Source organism: Solenopsis invicta, chromosome 8 (genome assembly GCF_016802725.1).
Source record: "Solenopsis invicta isolate M01_SB chromosome 8, UNIL_Sinv_3.0, whole genome shotgun sequence".
In the NCBI taxonomy this organism is placed as follows: Eukaryota; Metazoa; Arthropoda; class Insecta; order Hymenoptera; family Formicidae; genus Solenopsis; species Solenopsis invicta.
Genome location: NC_052671.1, coordinates 2,597,178 through 2,618,387, shown reverse-complemented (window position 1 = coordinate 2,618,387; position 21,210 = coordinate 2,597,178). Strand labels below are relative to the sequence as shown.

The window sequence follows — 21,210 nt, the reverse complement described above, 5'->3', positions numbered from 1 at the left end:
CTGACATAGATATAATAGCACCAAGTGGTTGAGGTCTACTAAGAATCTCAGTATTGCAGCTCGTGATACCTTCTGATATACAGAATCGTGCTTCTATAACCCAACACTAGTACAAAATATCTTGAGTATCTTACTATTTTTAAGTAATTATACGTAATAAAGGATATTTTATAATTTACAAAATTAATGGACAATTTTAAAAAATAATTATGACTGATGTATTTTCATTAAGCAACGCTTATACAACATGTTATATACAAACATAACGATCAACCATATACAAAAAAGTGTACTTAATCATCTTACTCGGTAAAAAACTTGCAACTACCATGACAGTTCAGATTACAAAGTATTGTTACATGATTTTGTACATCAAACTCGAGGAAATCAGTTCAAATAATATCAGATCGTTATAACCTCTATTTCAAAAGACATGTACATATGATTCTCATTAAATATTACCATTCTGGTCTTTTCATCGTTACGCAACTAAATCTAACAGTCTATCATTATATAGAGAATAATTTGTTTATATATTATGCAAACATATTTACAAAGAATCTACACAAATATTATGATAAAAATTATGAACTTGTCCTGCTTATCCTTTTTTTTTGTTAGACTTTTTAGACGCAGTACCATGTTTCAAAATATGAGCTTGTTATATTAAGACTCTACCTGTTCCATCAGAAGAATCTTATTGATCGATCGAATATTATTAATATCGAATTTCATTATTTTATTATTGTAAGTATAAAAAGCAATGGAAATATAAAGCATAATTCTCAGGAATACTAACTGTTACATCATGTATAATTCGATTTTCTTTGCAATTTTTTAAATCGCATTCTTTAGAAATATGTATAGAACCATAATTTCGGCCGTAGTCTCGTATAAACATAAATGAAAAATAATGAAAAGGGGAAGAAAAAATGTCTTGTACTTAAATATCCATGGTACATATATATAAGAGCGTAATATGAAAGAATTTAAATGGAATTGAAAAGAGGCATTACATTTGCAGTCTCGACATTTTGAGTCATCTGGAAAAAATGCTCTGCTGTCCAGCAGCCGATGTAAACCTGGCATGGATACAATTCAATTTTATATAATACGCTTATAATCGATCATACTGAATGCTGCGACAATTATATATATATAAATTTATATCGCATTCATTAAAATGTCATTATATTTACATAACTTTTGAACACATCGAGTATTATCAGGTAAAAATTCTACTCATGTAGTCATGCAAAAAAACAAAAAAAAATTGCACATTAAGAGTAATCACTTTGCATGCCACGCATTGTTCGCGTGTACACTTAAATCTGCTTTTTTCGCCAAGCAAATTGTCATCAGCACGATAGTCCTAAGGGAGGTCTTCAATACTAGGTATACAACTAAAACGCTGCCAATCGTAATCCCACTCTTCTTTTCGTCATTTTTTGGGCGATTCCTTCTTCAGTTGAAGACATTCTTTCAATATCATTCAATTAGCATTCAATCCCACTAGCATCCAATATAATCGATATCACTGTTTCAGTCCCACTCAGTTCAACAACTAAAACGGCGGACAGTTTACACCGGGATGAAGGTACTGACATTTGTCACCGACACGACAATAACCATTTTTCGAAAACTGTCTACATACCGGAGGTTGTTTACCACTTCCTCGCCATCCACCACCGACGCCTCTCCAACCGCCTCTAACAGGTCCTCGATATCCCCAGCCAGGACCACCTCTACCTCTGTTGTGCATATGGGCGCCTCTCGGACCTGGAAAGTTAGGCCCAGGACCGTACATCGGTCCGGGTGGGCCTTGAAAATTATTGTATCCCATGTCATCTGGACACATCATGCCGTAGTTCTCCTGATTGTACATGGGTGGTGGTCCCATCATTCCCGGTGGAACCATGGGCCCGCCCTCCATTCCCTGATTAAAACCACCCGACATATTTGCCATCGGGTTCATAGCAACGTCCGGTACAAGGACTTTGCCGTCACCCGTTCTCCAACCGCCACCACCGGCGGTTGGTATTGGTGCCGCTATCTCCTGAGACATAGGAGCCATGTGCGTGGGAGCCATCATTTGTTGGGGTATCTGCGGCATGGGACCCATTGTCGATTGAGGCCCCATAGTTGTTAGCATATTTTGTTGATTGTGCGGATACGTTGTTGGATAGTGGAACGTTGTTACAGTTGATGGTTGCGGAGGTTGTGGCTTAGGTTCTGGCCACGGGACTGCTGTAAAGTCCTTTTCGCTCTCTTTATTGCCCGTAAGATCATCTAATGGTATGATTTTGGGATCAGTCATTACATGATGCCGTTCTTCATCAGGTTCAGCCGCAGAGTCTGGAATCCTATAATACAAAAAAATATCAGAATTGAAAACTTCCAACTGATTGACTATAATTTGAATATGACAGTGTATTTTGCACAATAAAACGTTTTTATATTTGCAATGGGTTTATAAAAATTTGTACAATAGATATAGAGAAAATGTTTTATCTCTTCCTCCTATCCCTCTCTTCTTTTTTCCATTTCTCTTATATAAAACTTATCAATCGACTTTTGTGCAATATTTTTATAAATATAAAATAAAAATATATTTTATCTTGTTTTTGTGGAACGTATAAATAAATGTAACTAAAGTATAAAAAAAATAATTATTAAGTCAAGATATACATACATGCTTCGATTAAAGTAAAGAGCTTGAAGAATGCCTTTCTCGCGGGCATACTGAACATCCTTTTCTTTGCTGTCCTTGCCAGGTTCCACTAAAGGAGGTGGTAGATCAACCGGAATTAAAGGTTTCCATCTCGTTTTTTCTTCCATTAAATCTTCAGTATCTAATAATAGAAAAAAAACGTTTTATATATTATATTCAATAACCGACCCATATAGAGAATATAAATAAAAGGAATATAATATAGAATATAAATAATTAAAATAAAATAGTGCAAAATAATCTGCAAGTATACATGTGTGTCTGTGTTTTTATATAAGTAGATATTTAATTCTTTTGCTACAGTAGAGTTGTACTATTGTACACATATCTCAGCCGCGAAACACGATCAAACGAGGCTCAAAATGACATTAGCAGCGCGATCAATGTTTCGCTGCTTCATACTATGTAATTTATCATATATGTATTAATATAAAATAATAATTGATTAAATTATGTTTTTATTTATGTAAAACAAAAAATTAGATATTAATTAAAACAAAATTATTATCTGATAGGCTCCATTTTGAAAATTTTAATTACAAAAACAAATAGGCTTTAAGAGCCAAGCTGATTGTTATGCCGTTAATTAATAACCTTTCAAACCAAAATGTTTACAATTTAAAATTAACAATACATAGACATTTGTGTGTGTACGAAGAAATATCAAAATATAGAAGAGAATCACTAGTGGCGCATAGAATAGTTAAAGAGTTAATAATGTAATTGTAATAAAAAAATTATATTGTTATTTCGTGTGTACGTACTTAATTTTCTAGCCATCTGGAATGCTTCTCTCTCGTTTTGCTTTTCCATCTGCTTCATGTCAGTAAACGTCTTTGTCACGTTAACCCTTTCCGTTTCGTCCAATTCGAAGTAGCGTATAGATTCTAGATCTGTCTTCCATTTCAAAACCTTTTTCGGCCCTTTACGCTTTTGAAGTAGCAGTACACTCTTTAGCCCGTCTACATATCGTATTTCGGGGTAGCTGTCCTTTTTCCCTGAATCCGAAACTACCGAAGATGCATCTTCTGGTGATTCTACGTCTTTTATTTCTTCCACATCTTCTTCGGGCGTCGGTGCTATAAAACAAATATATATTAATTACTTTCTAAACAAAATTAATTTTACTTTAATATAATGATACAAGAGAAATATTTGTGGTATTAAAATACATTAATAGTAACAAATTAATGTATAAAAAATATTAACGCCTTATGTAAACGAAATAAAACGAACTTAATCTTATGATTGTAGTGTAATTTTTTAATAAACATGTTTTTAAAAAATAAAACTTCTGCTTTGTCTTTTTTGTTTAATAAATTAGGATGGTAATAAAATACTTACTATTACTTCTACTATCATCATCATCTCTATTGTCTTTTTCTTCATCAAGCATTTGATCCTTATCCCTCTTTGATTCATCTTCGATTTCTTTTTCTCTTTGATCTTTGTCTTCTTCTATTTCCAGCGTGTCTTGATAGAACTGTAAAAAAATATAAATTTAAGGCAATTTATTTATAATTAATAACGTTATATTCAATTCTCGACGTATTTACCTTAAAATTAGGTTTGATAGCGACCGGCGATTTCTCCTCGGTATTCGAAGGCGAAGCAGGTGGCGGCGTGCTCTCGCGATTATCGGCATTAGTAACTTCTTGTTTCTTAGCTTCCGAGGACCCCTCCTTCGTAATAGAAGCCCTCCGCTTGCGCTTCCTCGGTTCTTTGCTTTTGGTAGACGCGGTGAGAGCATCCATGAACATGTCGCTTTCTTGTAGCATCATTGCTAAAAATAAACAAAATTTGATTATTTAAAAGTTTGTGAATTATATCGCGCAAATAACATCCGAATTTATTTTGTCCATACACCTGAAAAGTTTTTCAGCTAATAAAACTCCAGCAAATATTTTGCAAAATTTAATCTCGACTTGACTGTCTCGGTATGCATCTGAAATTGAGAGCAATTGAAAAAATATAAAAGCCTCTAAAAATTAGTACAAAGAATATTAGATGTTAAGAATAAGAATTCGAATTTTAGATTTAGTTTCCTCAATGAACATTAAACGTAACACACAATAGATACGAACGAGACATAAATATGTCCACCAGATATGCAACATAACTTATTTATCTATATTATCAATTGAGAATATTGATTTTAAAATTCCAATTCTTATTCCTAATATCTAATATACCTCTATTGTGCACAGGATCTAAAAGTCCCTTTAAGTAAAAAGTACAAAATTCCTACAGAATCCTTGACGTTACACAAGTCAACAAGTCAAGTAATATATCTTTAATGTTTCAAGATTTTCTAAAAGTAATAACAGAGCTGGAGCACGTCCTGAAAATTTTACAAAAAATGACAATTTATGCATAAAATTCTGAAATTGAAAATAATTGTAAAAATATAAATCTTTTAAGTATATTAGTATCTTAAACATATAAAAAAGGTTATTTTCTTCATTGGAGAGTTTACGACATTGGATACGTCGAGTAATACATCTTTAAGATTCGTAGGTTTTCCAAAAGAAATAATAGAGCTGGAACGTCCTGAAAATTCTGCATAAAACGCCAATTCTGAAAAGCAGCAATAGGTTTCGTCGTAGAAAAATTTATAAACAGCATTTTTCCTAATATGGCACAACTCCGCAAAGTAATTTTTTGCACAATATAAGAAATGATGTGTTCTGTCTTGTTTCAAATTTTAATTATCATTATTTTTCTCATAAATCTTGTATGTTTTTGTATTTCAATAATTTCATTACTAATATGTTTCAAAAATACATTTGTATTGTAACTATTTTCGTCTAAATTTTGCTTATCTGTATTATTTTTATCATACTTGCTAAATTTATATTTAAAATTATGCCTAAACAACAGAGAAAATTTGTATGTAGTTTTTTGAATATTTATTAAATGTATATTCAGATTGTAATTTTATTTCAATGTTTCTATAAATGAGGATGACTTGTAAAAACTATTATGTAAAAATATGCCGACAGTTGCAAAGTTACGATAATTTATTCGTTGATTTAACAGGTATTCGGCATTCGATATCTGAAAAAAATAAGAATCGCATTTTTTTCAGCAGCACAAGTAAAGTGTTAATTCTTAAAAAACGTCAAACTCTTTCCACAATGGAAATTAACAATAATTTGTCCGTTGAAATGAACTTGTCTTCAATTTTGCATAATCCTGTAATAAAAAAGATATAAGATTTAAAGTAGTATATTTCAAGCATCTTATTTTATCATACATATATTATTTATATAAATAATACAAAAAATGATTAAGAAACAGTAAATTAGATAATGATAATGGTGTTATTTCTAGTTTACAAGTGTTATATAAGCCGTAACAAAATAAAATGTCGGTACAACATAAACATAAATCAGAATATAAGAATTTAAAACAAAAAGTAATTATGTATAATTATTATGTAGTCAATAATTAATATTTACTGAAAGCTCTTATTATTATTATTTTTTTAATAAACTGTTAGACCTGTTCTTTTTAACTGAACTTCTTGTACAGTTAATCTTTTTTCTTTTTTTCCATGAAAAGAAAAAGAAGATAAACTGTGTTTTGAGAAGTTCAGCTTGAAAGAACAGGTTTATTGAGTCAATATTATCTCGATATTTTATTATCTATTCAATATCTCTTTTTGAGAAGAAATGAACAACTGTTTCTTTAAGTAACTAATTTTATTTTATTAAACTAAATAAAATATATTCAAGATTGTTTTTATGTTGCACATAATACAGTAATAAAAAAAAATATTGGAAGTAAGATTACTAATTATGTGAACAAATAACTTCAATCAAACACGAATTAGCGATTTTCTCTTGTAAACGTCTCATAAATATATTTAAATTTTATAATAAATTTCTGTTGTTTAATATCACTACATAAAAAATTTTTTTAATTTTTTAAAGATTAAATGATTTAAACAAAAAAAAGACTTCCTTAAATAACATTATAATTCTAGCTGAAAAGCGCAAATGAAATATTAGGTATTACTTAAAATAATTACATTCCTTTATGAAATAAATTAATTTTTATATTTATTCTATATTATTGCATAAATATTATACAAAATAGATATAATAATTGTAATTATGTGTATTCATAATAAAAAGTTCACAAAAAGATGAAAATAATTTATAATAATTGTATATAAATTATAATTGTCTTTACAACATTTATTACGAAACATTCTATTTATTAGTCTATTTATTATGAAAACACAAAATTAGTTTGAAACTTGATTTTTACAAATTGTAGAAATAAAACTTTTGTATATATAAAAAAATCATTGAACACATAAATATTAACAATTAAAAAAATTGCTTATTTATCATTCTTTTTGAAATCGTAATTTAAGAAATAAGAATCAGAAATTTATTTTATTACAATGTACATACAAATTTATCATCATATATAAATATCTTTTTTTTGTCATATAAAATTTCTGCATCCTATTCTGCAAAGTACAGTACAAAAGCTTTAATTTATATCAAAATGAACAAAATAGGATTCGTAATAAAACTAGCAATTCTTCACGATTTCAAAAGAATACGTTATAGAGTAATGCTGTCAATATTTTAATACTTTTATTCAAATTTAAATACAAATTTGAAAAATGTTATTCCAAATTCGAATGATAGATGGTTATATCCTGAATAGAAAAACCTATTCAATAAATACTGACAGCACCAACATAAAAAGCACAAAAATTAACAGAAAAATTAAGGAAGAATATACGGGTTGCGTTATGCAAATTACTTTTTTATTTTCACATAGGAAGTCTATGATAAAAAAAAAACATTTATGTGACATTTGTGTTTTTTCGCGACTTCGAATATTGCTGTGCATCAAGCTGCTCTTGACGCAATCTTCAGTCTTTAAATATCGCATCGCGCCACATTAATCAGAAATTGTGCGACAATGCAACACGCAAAGTATAAATCTTTTAAAGAATTGAAATTCTGGATATAAATTGGATCATTAAAACACATTTGAAGCAATATGTTGACTTGTATATACGTATAGATATATACATATAAATAACAAAAATGTATCATTCCCTAATCTGTGAAATCTTCATATATACATACGTTGGAAATTTATACGTTAGAAATAAATTACAATTCTTATTACTCGTGTCTCGTCAATTAATACAAAAACATTGCAAGCAAACTTGTGTATTTATCTCTTGTTTTATTGTTTATTTCAATATCTTAATATCGTTTATCTTTCGCATTTTCTACTATAAATATATCAGGGTTGGGCGCATTTACGCGTAAAGTATAAATAATCTACAAACTTAAAAGTCACACTTTCGAAATTGTTAAACACCGTAACAATAATACAGAACTAATGAGAATTTAGATACGATTAGTAGGGCGCAGATTATTTTAATTTAGGAACCTTTATTTAAGTTGATTCGTTGAATTTCGGCAAATTACATCGCACGTCTCAGGATGATTCAATGATTGAACATTCTTTCGGTCTCACATTTTCCAAAAAATTGTGTCGTTAGTTACATGGTTAGTAATTTACTGAAATTTTACTGAAAATGACTCAAAGTGAGTCAAAACGTTCAACGAATCAAATAAAGATTCTTAAATAATTTGTGCCTATACTCTCATTAGCATTGTATCATTATGTTGTCAAATAATCTACATTACGTATATAAAATATGTAAAGTACGTTTTACGTGTCATTTACGGATCATACGAGATTCAGAAAGAATGAAAAAATTAACCGTTCTTAATTGTTAATATTGTATATTTTTATCTTATCAAATATACTAGCAATCTTATAAATTACTTTTTTTATATTGTATTATAAAATTTATAATAATTTACATTGCTCGTATTGTTTCCATAAAAAAATGTATGTAAATATAAATAACAATAAATAATTCATGTAGTCGTAATCTTGAAATGTACCGCACAACCCTGATTTAATCCTTCTGTATTTGTAAATGTACATCTATAAGAATATATATTGACTTTACGTAGTATACGTTCAAAATTATAAACAGTTTAACAAATAACACAATTAATGTTATAAGTTAGCGGGTTAAATTTCGATTGAGACTTTGCTGTTATCTAAAAATAAATTATGAACGTATATTTGAATCGATATTATTTATACGAGAATAACAATTGCATTACAATAGCGAATGCGTTATCCGATGATACAAATCATTATTCTATTCACGCAATAGAAGTTTTCTCTATTGCCTGGCAGGCGATTTTGAAATTGTATCGTATTCAAAAAATAAATTTAGACTGCTGCGTTCAAAAGCGTAGCAAGGTCAGAGATTTCAACTCGTAATTCAATACATTACTAATTAAATTTACGCATACTAGTTAAAGCAACATATTTGAAATAAATTCAAGACACTGTTCTATTTATATATTCGATAGGGCACTTTGTTATTAATTTTAAACATTAGCCTAACAGTTTACAATGTGGGCAACGTGCCAATGTAGAAGAAAAAAAAAACGAAAAAGAAAATTATTCTATCTGATTGTATGCAATATTCTACAAAGATTTTGTTTGTAAGATTTAATACGCATTTGATGGAAAACGAGACTTAATGTACTATTAAGAAAGAAAATTAAATATCATTTGCTGAACGTCGTTTTAAATTTATCAAAGTTTTAAATGAGCCGAGAGAAAAATCGACAATTAAATATAATCGGAAAGCTCGTCTAGATATTTGATATAATACTGAATTAAAAACAAAATAATTATTCCACGTGCGCGTTTAAATATATCGCAAAGATACACGTGTAAGCACGCGCGAGGAGCGTAGAAAACAATTCCGCGCTCTCTCATGTGATCACCGACTGTAATAACCTTATTACGCCTAATAACAATGAATTATTAAATCATAGGATTAGTAATAAAGCCGAGTGCATTAAGCATATATTTGCATGCGATCGGATAGAATAATTTTCCGTCCTCCGCCAGTGTCATGGGTGGACATCGCGCGAGGTGGTACCAAGTCCACGAGTTCGGCGCACGAGTCGACGTGCGTCGAAAGGTTAGTATGCGTGGATCCCGTAGCGCGGCACACGTCGGCGGTGACGGCATACACACGGGTAAACGGGCCACGTGCGTCGGCGTGAAGACGGTTGCAAAAACATCGGTTTGCCGTGACGGTGTACCTCGCGAAAGCGCGACTCCGTTCGAACTCCCCGAACGTCGTGTGGAAGCCCGCTTCGACCGAACGGGCCTCTCGGGGCTAAAGTCGAACGTCGAAATTGTCGCGTTGCAAGGATAAAAAAAAAAAAATTTCGTCGCCGACACGCGGGGTGGGATCCGTCCTACGGATCATGTTGCACCCCACGTTGCAGTACTCGCGCCTCCCAGAGGATTTTCTTATATAATTTCGCGGAGCGCGCAACGAGATCGTCGTCGCACCAAAATTTGCGGGGAGCACGAAAATCGACAATTTCATCTTTCGACGCGACGTATCTCGGAGGAGAATATTGCGCGAGCTGCATTTTCTCATTGTATGACACATGCTACCGCGAGTTTCCTCATTGAATACGATTATTTTGCAAGGAGAATCGCGAATAATTTTAAAATACTTTCACTTTATAGGATTGTACTATTTTTTTTTTTTGCTTTATGTCCTTTTCCATCAAATGCAAATAAATTATTGCGAAAGAGAATCCCGGATACACGCTTGAGCAAATTTTGGGGCGCGATCTCGCTTTTCTAGCTTTTTTTCTCTACAATAATTACTTTTTTCTCTTTCTGTGATATTACACGAACAAAGTTGGTAAAAAAAAAGAGGATTCTCTTCGCCATGCCGACGATGTCGGATGTTGCAAAAGTGGGCCTGCCAGTCCGAGAGGCCTTCTTGCTCGAAGAACATGTAGCTTCGAAATTTGAGCTCTTTCAGTGCTAATCCCACATCCATTCGAGGGTCGACGACATAGAATTGAATCCATTATTCAACGTTGTTTCGATATTCTAATCTATAGATTCTCTCTCTCTTCCTCACAATCACTTTCATTCTTCCTTTCTCTCTCACTCTCTTTCGCTCTCGCTCTCTTCTATCTCTGTGCGTATTTATTAAAGGTTTTCACAAAGGGATTACTTGCCCCACGCAAATTTCAATTCTCTCTGATTCATAAATATCTCATTTTCGTTATGTACATATAAAGAAGCTTTGATGATGATGATCATGATGATTATGATGACCATGATGATTATGATGATTATGATGATGATGATGATAATGATGATAATAATAATGTATCATTCCTTAATATGAATAAGATACGATCATCTTATTTGGCAACGAATAAATATAAGATCTCGATGATTAATAAAGTTCTTTATGTACAAAAATAGACTTTTATTTAAACGCAATAATCTAATTCAAAGGACTTCAACATTTCCCCGCTCCCTCAAAGCAAAAATCCTTTGCTGAATTAATAATTTATATAGCAATGTTTACGTTAAATTCTGCGTGTTTACGTTAACAATCAGAGGAATGGAAATCTGGATGGGCTCACGATATAATTATTTTGTTTTAAAAGCATATAATGCAGTGATTGTAATGTATAACAGAAATCCAAGAGTTAAATTCCAGATTTCTGATAAATTTATTTAAATGTTTAAATAGTAATGTATACATTTACACAGAGGAAAATATATATGAATAAACAAAATTTTGTTGCCTTACCTAGTAAACGATTAGAATTAATCCTGCATGATGGCTTCGATCGTTGAGTCACTCAGATTAAAACACCGCTATCCGTAAATATATATATAGAACACTTTTGTGTTTGTTTTTAACGAAAAAATTGTGTTTTACTTCTCGAAATGATCAAACGTATATATAGTTCCTTAGTCGCGCGAATATCGATTAGCAAACGTTTGTGACGTAATGAATATTTTATCGAAGATTACCTGCTGAAGGATTCTCGAAGATTCTTAATTTACGAAAAAGTTCGTAGTCGAGTGTCGATGCTAATGGCTTCGTTCTTCTTAACAAGAGATGTTAATTTTCGTAGGTGTAATCCGCACAACAGCCGTTTAGTGCACTCCATGATATATTATAACGGCTTATTATAGACGCTTCAACGAGACACTAATAATAATAATTTTTTGGGAAAGGGTATTCTATTAAGAAATATTACGCTATAATATACCTGGAAGAAATAATAAGTTAAAGACACAATGCATAACAAATGTTCGATGTGATACCAAGCAAAGGAAAAAGAGAAAGTGTCGGTAATATTCGCGATATGTAAAAATACTGCATCTGATGTATCTTCTGAATGCTGGCCACCTGCAAACTCAATATTACAGAGTTAGTAAGTCATATATAACGCAGCCTGCCAATGTACAAAGCTTAAGCAGTCATTCATTTCGTCATCATTCCACCAAAATGGAAGTTAGATCCTGTATGATACACGTAGAAAAACAACGTTTTATTACAAAGGCAAATAATAATAATACACATCTGCTAAAAATATTAATAAAATAACGTTTCTGAATATAAAAATATTACAAGACAAATAGTTATATTTATATATTTATTTATTGCTTCAATTTCACTAGGAATGTATTTTGAAATATAAATAAAAGATAAAAAATAAATTTAATTAAAAATGATATTCTGAGAAACATATCAAGTAAAAAAAATATGTAAAAATATGAAATATATAAAATGTATAAAAATACATTAATACATTATAAGTTTGTAAAAATAAAATAAAATTTATAATATACCAATATTCAAATAGATTTTCCATCTAATAAATTATATGTACGCGTGCGTGCGTGTGCGTGTGTATGTGTCTATATATATATATATATATATATATATATATATATACATACATACATACACATACATACATACACATATACACACACACATATGCATATAAAGAAATTTTAAATTTTTGTATGTACTAATGTCTTTTTTCCTATGTCAGTATCTATTCCTACATCAGTGGTAAATTTTTTTACTAATAAAATATTAAGATATTTTTTAAAATATATTATTAAGATAATCTTTAAAATATGTTCTGTTTAGAAACACATGCTATATTTAATCTTCCTTTAAAATTAATAATTTAATATGTTTCTAATATAAGACTTTAATCACACTTCTGATATAAATATCAAATAAAATTTAAAATTTATTCTTATATAAAGTAATTTCTACATACTTAAAATTTTAATTTACTGACTGCTTTATCTAAGAACATTAGCAATATGTTTACATTTAAATTAAGATAAAAATATCAGTATTTTAAAAGAAAATTATGATAGAAATATTAATAAAAGAAATTTTATATGTAGTTTGTAACAAGATACCAGTATACTTACGTTTAGGTTTTGCCGGAATCAGCTTAATCCCTCCCTTCTTCTCATCGCTTGGTGGGGTTGTTGGTGAATCCAGTATCTTCGCACGTTTCTCCACCAATGGAACGTCCCTCAATGGTGATGGCCTCTTCACGGGCAATTTCGGAGGTAGAACCTTCTTATCGACAACAGGAACTGCTTTCTTCGATCTAGGTGGTGGCGGTTTTACTTCTTCCTCTAGGCCCGTGGATCTGAATTTCGAGTTAAACGTCTTCACCGTTTTCGGTCGTGTCCCCGAGTCCTGGCTATTTTTTCTATTCTCAATAGAAATGGATATATTCTTCTTTTCAGTAATGAGTTTCGTCGCAACGGTATCCTTCTTCGAATCCACTTTCTCCTTATTTTCTTTCGAACCGTCGCGCGACTCGATCGAAGACTTTCTTCCACTCGCATCGCCCGACTTCTCATCTTCTGTTTTCTTCTTCGGTATCTTGCCCAATTTGGAACTCAACGCTTGACCCTGTACCTTCTCCAGAGTTGCTTTGTCCTTTTCTGCTTGGTCCTTCTTCTGCTTCTCCCTTTCCTTCTCCCGTTCTTTGTCTCGCTCGGATTTACTCCTACTTGAGCTGTGTTTGCTAGATGAGCTGGAGTGATGTTTATCCTTATCCTTGGAAGACCTATCTTTGCTAGAATTTTTAGAACTACTACTAGAACTGGAACGGTGACTACTAGATTTATGAGATGTAGAGCCGCTACGATGTGCACTGGAACTTGTGCCATGCTTAGAGCTCTTAGATGACGATGACGAAGACGAGGATGAGCTATGATGACTACTTTTCTTGTCGGAACTGCTAGACTTTTTATCATCTTTTTTATGAGAGTCCCTATTTTCTTTGTCACTAGATTTACCGCTATCACTACTAATAATGTCCTTAGAGTCTTTAATGTCTTTACTTTTAACACCTTCGCTATCTTCCTGATTGTCTTTAGAACTAACTACAGTTTGTTTCACTTCACTAGGAACATGTCCTGAATCGTCTGATTGTATAACATCTACTACATCGTCCCGACCACTAGCTGCACTGCCGTTTTCTACCGTCTCGTCTAACTCCTCCACTCCTGTCTTCACTTGTTGCGTAGCGTCCGAGATGTGTTCACTATCCGTAATAGTTGCATTTAGGATGTTATTTATATTCGCGGCATCCGTCTCTACCTTCGCAAGGACCTGATTGCCATCGCGAATAGTAATTTTGTAAACCGGCAGTGTCGAGGACGTCGATACAACAACAAAAGATTGCTTTTTACATTGTTGTTGCGTTACTTGCTGTTGTCCTTGTCCTTTACCGATGACTTGCACCGTTTGTGGCTGTAACCTTTCCTGCAGTTGTTGCTGCCTCTCTTGATCTTGATTTATTGAAGTACTCGCGATAGATTGTTGCGCGAGCTTAAAGTCCTGCACATGAACGGTTGCATTTTCAGTAGTATCTATGGTTTGCTGAATAGTCGTAGAGTGCTGTTGCTGCGATGAAGGAATAATCGCAGACTGGCTAACAGTAGCATTTGACTGCGCTGGAACAGTCATGATTTGAGCTGGCACAGAGTTTGGCGCTGCTTCTCCCTTTACAATTTTTAGCCATTGCTCCACGAGACGGCTGGCCAATGTCCGAACACCTTGGTGACTACCTTCCTTTGACAAACCCTTGATCAACTTTGGACAATTATTACTTTTCAGTCTTTCGATATCTACTGGACAGAGCAGCAAAAGCTCGAGAAGTTCTTGAATGAGAGCCCAATTCTTAGCAAGGATGCCATCGGTGAGCCATGTGTGAATAAGATTCCATCCTCCAGCGCTCATAAATCTGCAAAAAAAATTATAAAATATAAAATAATATATCTTGTACTACTGTATAATTGTGTTATTCAAATTATATATTCCCATTTTCTTCATTTCAAATTCTAATTTCACAACATTGTTTAGAAGTGTAGCACATTTAAAAAACAGGTAAAATTAACTTCACAAAATATTAATATTTAAAAATTATTATATAATTAGTCTTTGATTATTATACAATTATAGCCTTGTTAGTCTTTTTTAAATCATGGTTCTTAAAAAAAATATATATATATATATATATATAAAAAAATATATATATATATATATATATAAATAGCAATCCCATATAGATTTGATGAAACAGACTATAAAGTTTTAATGAGTTTTAAAACAAAACTGAAATGTAAGGCTCGTATCAGTAAAAACGGCACACGATAAGCACCGCCTAATGGTTCTGAGCTTCATAATTTTCTCTTGCATGTTTACAATTTTTTACACAAACATACAAATTACATATACTTGTGTATCTCAACATGCTAAACAATTTGTTGAATTTTAATTACTAATTAGTTTAAGCAAGATAATAAAAAATAGAATAAAGTGTACAAAGTTAAATGGTGTTAATATTACACTATAAATTCCATTTGAGTACTTACTGACTAAGCAAATCCGTATTAGTGGTTTTCAATATTTGTATATAAATGCATTTAGAAACAAGCTTCTTAGAAAATTTTGTCATTAAATTAGCTAATCGATGAACTTCTTCTCTACTCTTAATACCTCCTGTTGGACCCAATAAAACGCTAAGGCATTTGAGTAACGATAGGGGATCTATGCGTGGCTGAAAATACAATTTAAGAAGAAAAACATTATTGATACAGTTGTCATATAAAAATATAAAATGCTTACAACTTCAAAATTCAAAATAATTAAAAAAAAAATTAAAAATTATTTAAAAAATAAAAAATATGTACAAGGTACCCACTTAAACTTTTGAGAAAAATTTCAGAAATTCTTAGCCATGAAGACTTTTGCTGTCCAACAATTTTCAAATAGAATTAAATAATTTTTAGATAAATTTAAAATAAATATAAATATTATAATATTACTTATTTATGAAATAAATTTTTTCATAAATTGGAGATAATTACAAAGTACAGATATTGTATACTATTTTGACAGTCTGATATAAATATCAGAACAATTAATCCTATAATGTAGTATTAAATTTATAATTTATTATTATAAAGATGCTTCATAAAAAAATACAGATATTTATAACACAATATCATATATACTATTGCAAAACTGTTTTGTTTTTTATGTGATGAAATAGTGGTAATAATGAAAATGTGCAATGTAAAAAAAAAAATTAAATATCAAGATAATAAATCATAAAGTTAATATAAGTTAATCTAAAATTTGATAATTATCCAAATTTTCACAAAAAAGTCACACTATGTATTATACATTATAAAAAATGAAGAGTTGCTTAAGCTTTAAAAACAAAATTTGAAAAATATTTACAAAAATAAAGATTATTATATAGAGAGAAAAAACATTCACATATTACATAAAATTTTTCTTTTTATTTTTAAAAAAATATAACAAAATGGCATTATATTTAGTATTTGCTGAAGCATCGAGCATAAAAAAATGTATATTCTGGGGAAATGTATTTTGAAATGTACTCAATCTCATATAAAAATGTTTTAAATAATCTTTTAAATAAAAACATGTCATTAATTTAATTGATACCGACTACTTGTGATATACCATTCTCAAAAGAAAAGAATTTCTTAAAAATTTCCTGCAGTTTCTTTAAATAGAAACATTCCAGGTTTTTCAAGTGAAATAGACACCTTGTATATTGAATTATTCACTAAAATAGAGCTATGTGCTCAATTTAAATTATGTAAATCTATCAAAAAGATATAAGTAGAAAAATAAGTTATATATAAATTTTACTCGATTAATATTAACATATAAATATTCAATATCAATATTAATATTGTTGTTAATGTAAAATATCTTTGTATTTTAATCTGCATATATACCAGCAAAATATTTGAACTATATTTCTGTATTTGAATATCCAAATATAAAAATTAAGATAAAATTTTAGATATGAAAATAATTTGATTCATAAGTATGTACCTGTAGATGAAACAAATATTTTTCAATAAATAAAATAATTATTTTGTTAACTTTATATATTTTTAAATATAAATTCAAATATAAATTTAAATCTTCAAAATTTTCTCTATTTGATTTAAAAATAATCTTTCTAAAATTTTTAAAAGTAAAAATAATTTTAGGGATCACTCCTTCGCATAAAATCAATCTTTTTATCATGTACTTTATTTAATATGATAAAAATAGGTAAATGTATTGTTGTCTATTTATATATCAACTATTATTTACTCAGATATAAAAATTTACATTATACACACACAGTAAATTGAATAATCTTATATGTCAATAATTGCATTGTAGTTTTGTAATGGCAAAAGTGGAGTATGAGATTGAGAGAGGGGCAAAGGTTATTGATCCTTCCAGTGATGCCAGACAGCAGCCGCTTGAAGCTTGTGGAGGGGGACAAGTCTGGTACAAACACTAAAGCAGGCATGCGTTTGAGAATTTTGCCTAACTCTAAGCTAATAGTTTACGTTGCATATACTATGGCCGGTATTCATAGTCGATTCTTATATTTAAGATCATCTTAAGCATCATCTTAAGATGCCATCAACCAATCAGGTAGCCGTATTAGCATCTTAAGACATTACTTAAGACAATCTTGAAATAAGAATTGACTATGAATACCGGTCTATAGCTTAGAATGCATTCCGCTTGACCCTCGCAACGCTCTTGAAAGACGTACAGCCGAACAAGCATCTTTGCACCCGGTTATAAGATTCTTTAATGATTTATTCTTGCTCTCAGTTTTTATCGGATTTAAATGTATAAACCAAATCTATTAAAGAATTTTACAATTGCAAAATTACTTTTTTTTGCCAAACAATCATTTCATTCTTATTATCACACACAAATGTTAAACAAGAGTAAATGACGATTGTATTTCGAGCGCCAAGCGAAACGCAGGACTCCTTAGGTGAACAGCTACATAGGTGTAAATCCTGAACGCGCCCCAGGAATCCACGTCATACGCCGTAGGCTGCGCACCCAGCCGTTGGTTCACGCCCCTCATTTAGCATGAATCATGCTTTAGTTTTGTGTCTAACCTATCCCCCTCCACATACCGCTAGCAGCTGCCGTTCGAGCATCACCGCCGCCTTCGAGTCCTCGCCTCACGTAGCGCCATCTCTCCCGAACTATGCGCTTGCCAGATCCGCCACGTTTATAACGGAATTGAAAAAAAATTTTTTACGTATGCCACTCACCATTTTGCTGATGCTCAGGAAGTTTTACCGCATTTCTGGACGTGGACCGGGACTCGGACACGAGATCGTCCACGTGCGCGTCTGCAACGAAACGTAAAATACTTGAATTGGATCGGTCGGCTCGATCGAGGACAGGCAACGCACTTATCACGCCATATTGTCGAGCACGCGTTCTCGCGAGTTAGCCCGTGACGTATATCGCGCAATGACCAAGAAAATAGCGGACGTTTCGCGAGATTTTAGTTCAATTCATCATCCCGATTGTCGTTTCCCGCGAAATTAATCGCCGATCGGTCTCGCCTGCGAAGGTACAACCGAGTACCGCGCGGTAATCATCGACGCCATTACGAGGCTGTCGGATATTCAATGTCGGGAACGACTTCCAGACTGTATTTTCGCGCCTGGCCTGCCTAACGTATATTACGTTTACGGTTACGCAATTACCATCAGGGTCATTCCCTATCGCTCTAGAATAGCTACGTTAGCTGCAAAGCGGAATACGCAACGGCCGCTCGTTAAAAATGCTCAAAGACGCAGACGAGAATACGGAGATACGCTCCTCCGCAACGGTATTTCTCACTCGACTAGTCCGGACGTCCAGTGCGCAACCGCCGCGGCGCATACCTTCGCCAGCCCATCCCGCGTGACCGATTCGTCCAACCAATCAGAACCGAGAGCGCCCCTCTCCTGTCAGCGTTATTATCACTCCGCCACTGGAATCCTCCCCCTGCTGCCGCGGCGCGCCCTGATTCTCGATGGTTCTATTTATGTAACACACCGAGAGACGTGAGCGTGTCCATTGGCGATTCTCGAATTTAAGGAAAAAAAAGGGACCTCCCTAAAATCACTGCATTTCTCGCTCTTTCACTCTTGATAGAAAAAAAAAACTATTTGACACTTTCGGACGTCCTTGTTTATTATCGCGTTTATACCCAATATATTCACGAATGCGCGATTACGTCACTATCAGCCGCGATTCACCTCGATAACGTTGTCTCTCTGTCGCATCACACCCTTCTGTGACGCAACGAGCAAGATGTCCGAGGCTAATCAGACCTCATAGAAAATTTCATAGAAAACGTGAAGACCAGATCTCCCGATGGGAAGTGTATTGAATGCTCATACCTGATTGCTCTTTTCTTTTTTTTTCCAAGAAATAAGTTATCACTCCCAATCGATCAAAATTACATCTCTTTTATGAAAAATAAGTCTGAAGGCAACGTACACTTTTACGTCACGATTACGCGAGACGCAATCGATCGGAACGTAGGGGAGCCGAGTAACGACGTAAGTCTCGGAATTGCTCCCGGTGGAAATTCTCTCGTCTCACGTATCATTTCCATTTCATGTCCCATATCGTCTCATCTTTCTGCTATCTAACCATTTTCTTTTACCGTCAGAAGAAGAAATAAGCCACTCACATTTGATTAAAATTAATTCCTTTTTATGGAAAATAAATGTTCACGGCGGGTATAGCTGCGCAAGAAACTGAACATTTCCTAATATATCGGTATGTCCAAATAACGAGAATGACTTGTAGGACTCTGTCGACGCTTTCGTAGTCCACCCAAGTCCACCTCTTGCCCGCTCGCAAACTGGTTCGTTTCTTGCTTTAATGTCGACGTTGTTCCGCTTGAGCATCCATGAATGTTCGTTCTTGGCTGCGTTGTCCGGCTTTATAATCCGTATACACTCCGTTGTCTATTTACCATCTGCAATTAAGCGTCGTCTAGAATCCGTCGTTATCATCATACGCATGTAGCCGTTCAATTATTTCTATCTCTTCCGCCTCTGAAACTTGTAATTACTAAACATTTTCATATGATGCTCACCTGATTCAATAAAACACGATGCTAACCAACGATGCAAGCCTGACCAAAGAATTCACAGAGGGCTGCGACGGAAATCAGTGAGGTTGAACAGACCAATCTATACGCGCATGCGCGTCAAATACAGTAAAGTGCTCGTTAATAGCAAAGGAAGGTTCATTAGTCGCCCGTTAAACGTCTATACTGCAAAAATTTTGAATATATATTTTTTATGTACTTAATTGCTTTTTTCTATATAAATTTATTATTAAAATCAATAATGTATTAACTGGTCTTAATCTATCCTTAAGCTTTGTACTCGCGACGCTAGAAATCGGTCCGAGATTTTGGACACAGGAAGAATGATTGACTAATCGCATTTGTATTGTACCAACTGACTAATGCGATTAGTTCATTTTCTCTCCATTTGAAATCTTGGACCAATTTTTAGCATGGACATAATTAAATTTAAGTACTGTTAAGGTAAAGCCAAAAACGACCATTTCTCCTACATTACTGTATTTGTTGCTCCACAGTCACGCATGCGTGAAAAAAGCAGCCCATCTAATACTGCCGGAAATGACAATGTTCAATAGCCATTACGATTGTATGGCGAGGTAGCCAATCATTTTAAGCTTTTATGGCCTTAGGCTCAATGCACACAGGACGCGTCAACGCGTTATGCGTGGCGAATAGCCAATCATTCTTTTGCTTTCTTATTTCTTGTCATAAAAACGAAAAAATGATTGGCTATTCGCCACGTGTAACGCGTTGACGCGTCCTGTGTGCATTGAGCCTTAGTGTACAATACATACACGTCATACACTGACAATTTTTTTTTGCATTCTGTTGAAACGTATATTTTCTACACTTTCTTAAGATCTTAATAATTAGATATTCTCTAAAGTCTATTCGCGTTACTTGTACTTTTTGCATTCAATTAGCATCTTTGCTTTTTTTTCAAACACTCAAATATATATTTAACTCGTTTTAAGTGCAATAATTTTTAGAACTTTCAAGTAATAGAAATAAATAAAAAAATTTAATGGTGGCGAGATCAACTTTGAGTAAGGGTTGGTTTATAAT

General features: G+C 32.6%; 1 protein-coding gene across 8 annotated transcripts; it reads right to left on the bottom strand.

Moving 5' to 3' along the window:
- Positions 1 to 200: 200 nt before the first annotated feature.
- On the bottom strand, positions 201 to 20,263 carry LOC105193692 (serine/threonine-protein phosphatase 1 regulatory subunit 10). Of its 8 annotated transcripts, none has more exons than XM_026134291.2 (10): positions 20,149 to 20,263; positions 19,738 to 20,028; positions 18,317 to 18,397; positions 15,572 to 15,756; positions 13,106 to 14,940; positions 4,288 to 4,514; positions 4,076 to 4,214; positions 3,496 to 3,810; positions 2,693 to 2,852; positions 201 to 2,363 (listed from the first exon to the last, which is right to left on the bottom strand). In XM_026134291.2, the coding sequence occupies exons 3-10, from the start codon at positions 18,317 to 18,319 to the stop codon at positions 1,565 to 1,567; spliced, it is 3,663 nt and encodes a 1,220-aa protein (XP_025990076.1). In that variant the 5' UTR covers positions 18,320 to 18,397; positions 19,738 to 20,028; positions 20,149 to 20,263; the 3' UTR covers positions 201 to 1,564. The 8 variants fall into 8 exon arrangements, with proteins under 8 accessions (XP_025990076.1, XP_039308922.1, XP_025990081.1 ...); XM_026134292.2 differs by having other exon boundaries at positions 1,565 to 2,363; positions 18,941 to 20,028; XM_039452988.1 differs by lacking the exon at positions 15,572 to 15,756 and having other exon boundaries at positions 18,941 to 20,028.
- Positions 20,264 to 21,210: the final 947 nt, after the last annotated feature.

Coding starts and splice junctions, on each gene's coding strand:
- LOC105193692 (XM_026134291.2), bottom strand. Junction 4,515..13,105: donor GATTCCGGCAAAACCTAAAC/GTAAGTATACTG, acceptor GTTTATTTTTAG/CAATGATGCTACAAGAAAGC. Junction 2,364..2,692: donor CTTTACTTTAATCGAAGCAT/GTATGTATATCT, acceptor TTTGTATTATAG/GATTCCAGACTCTGCGGCTG.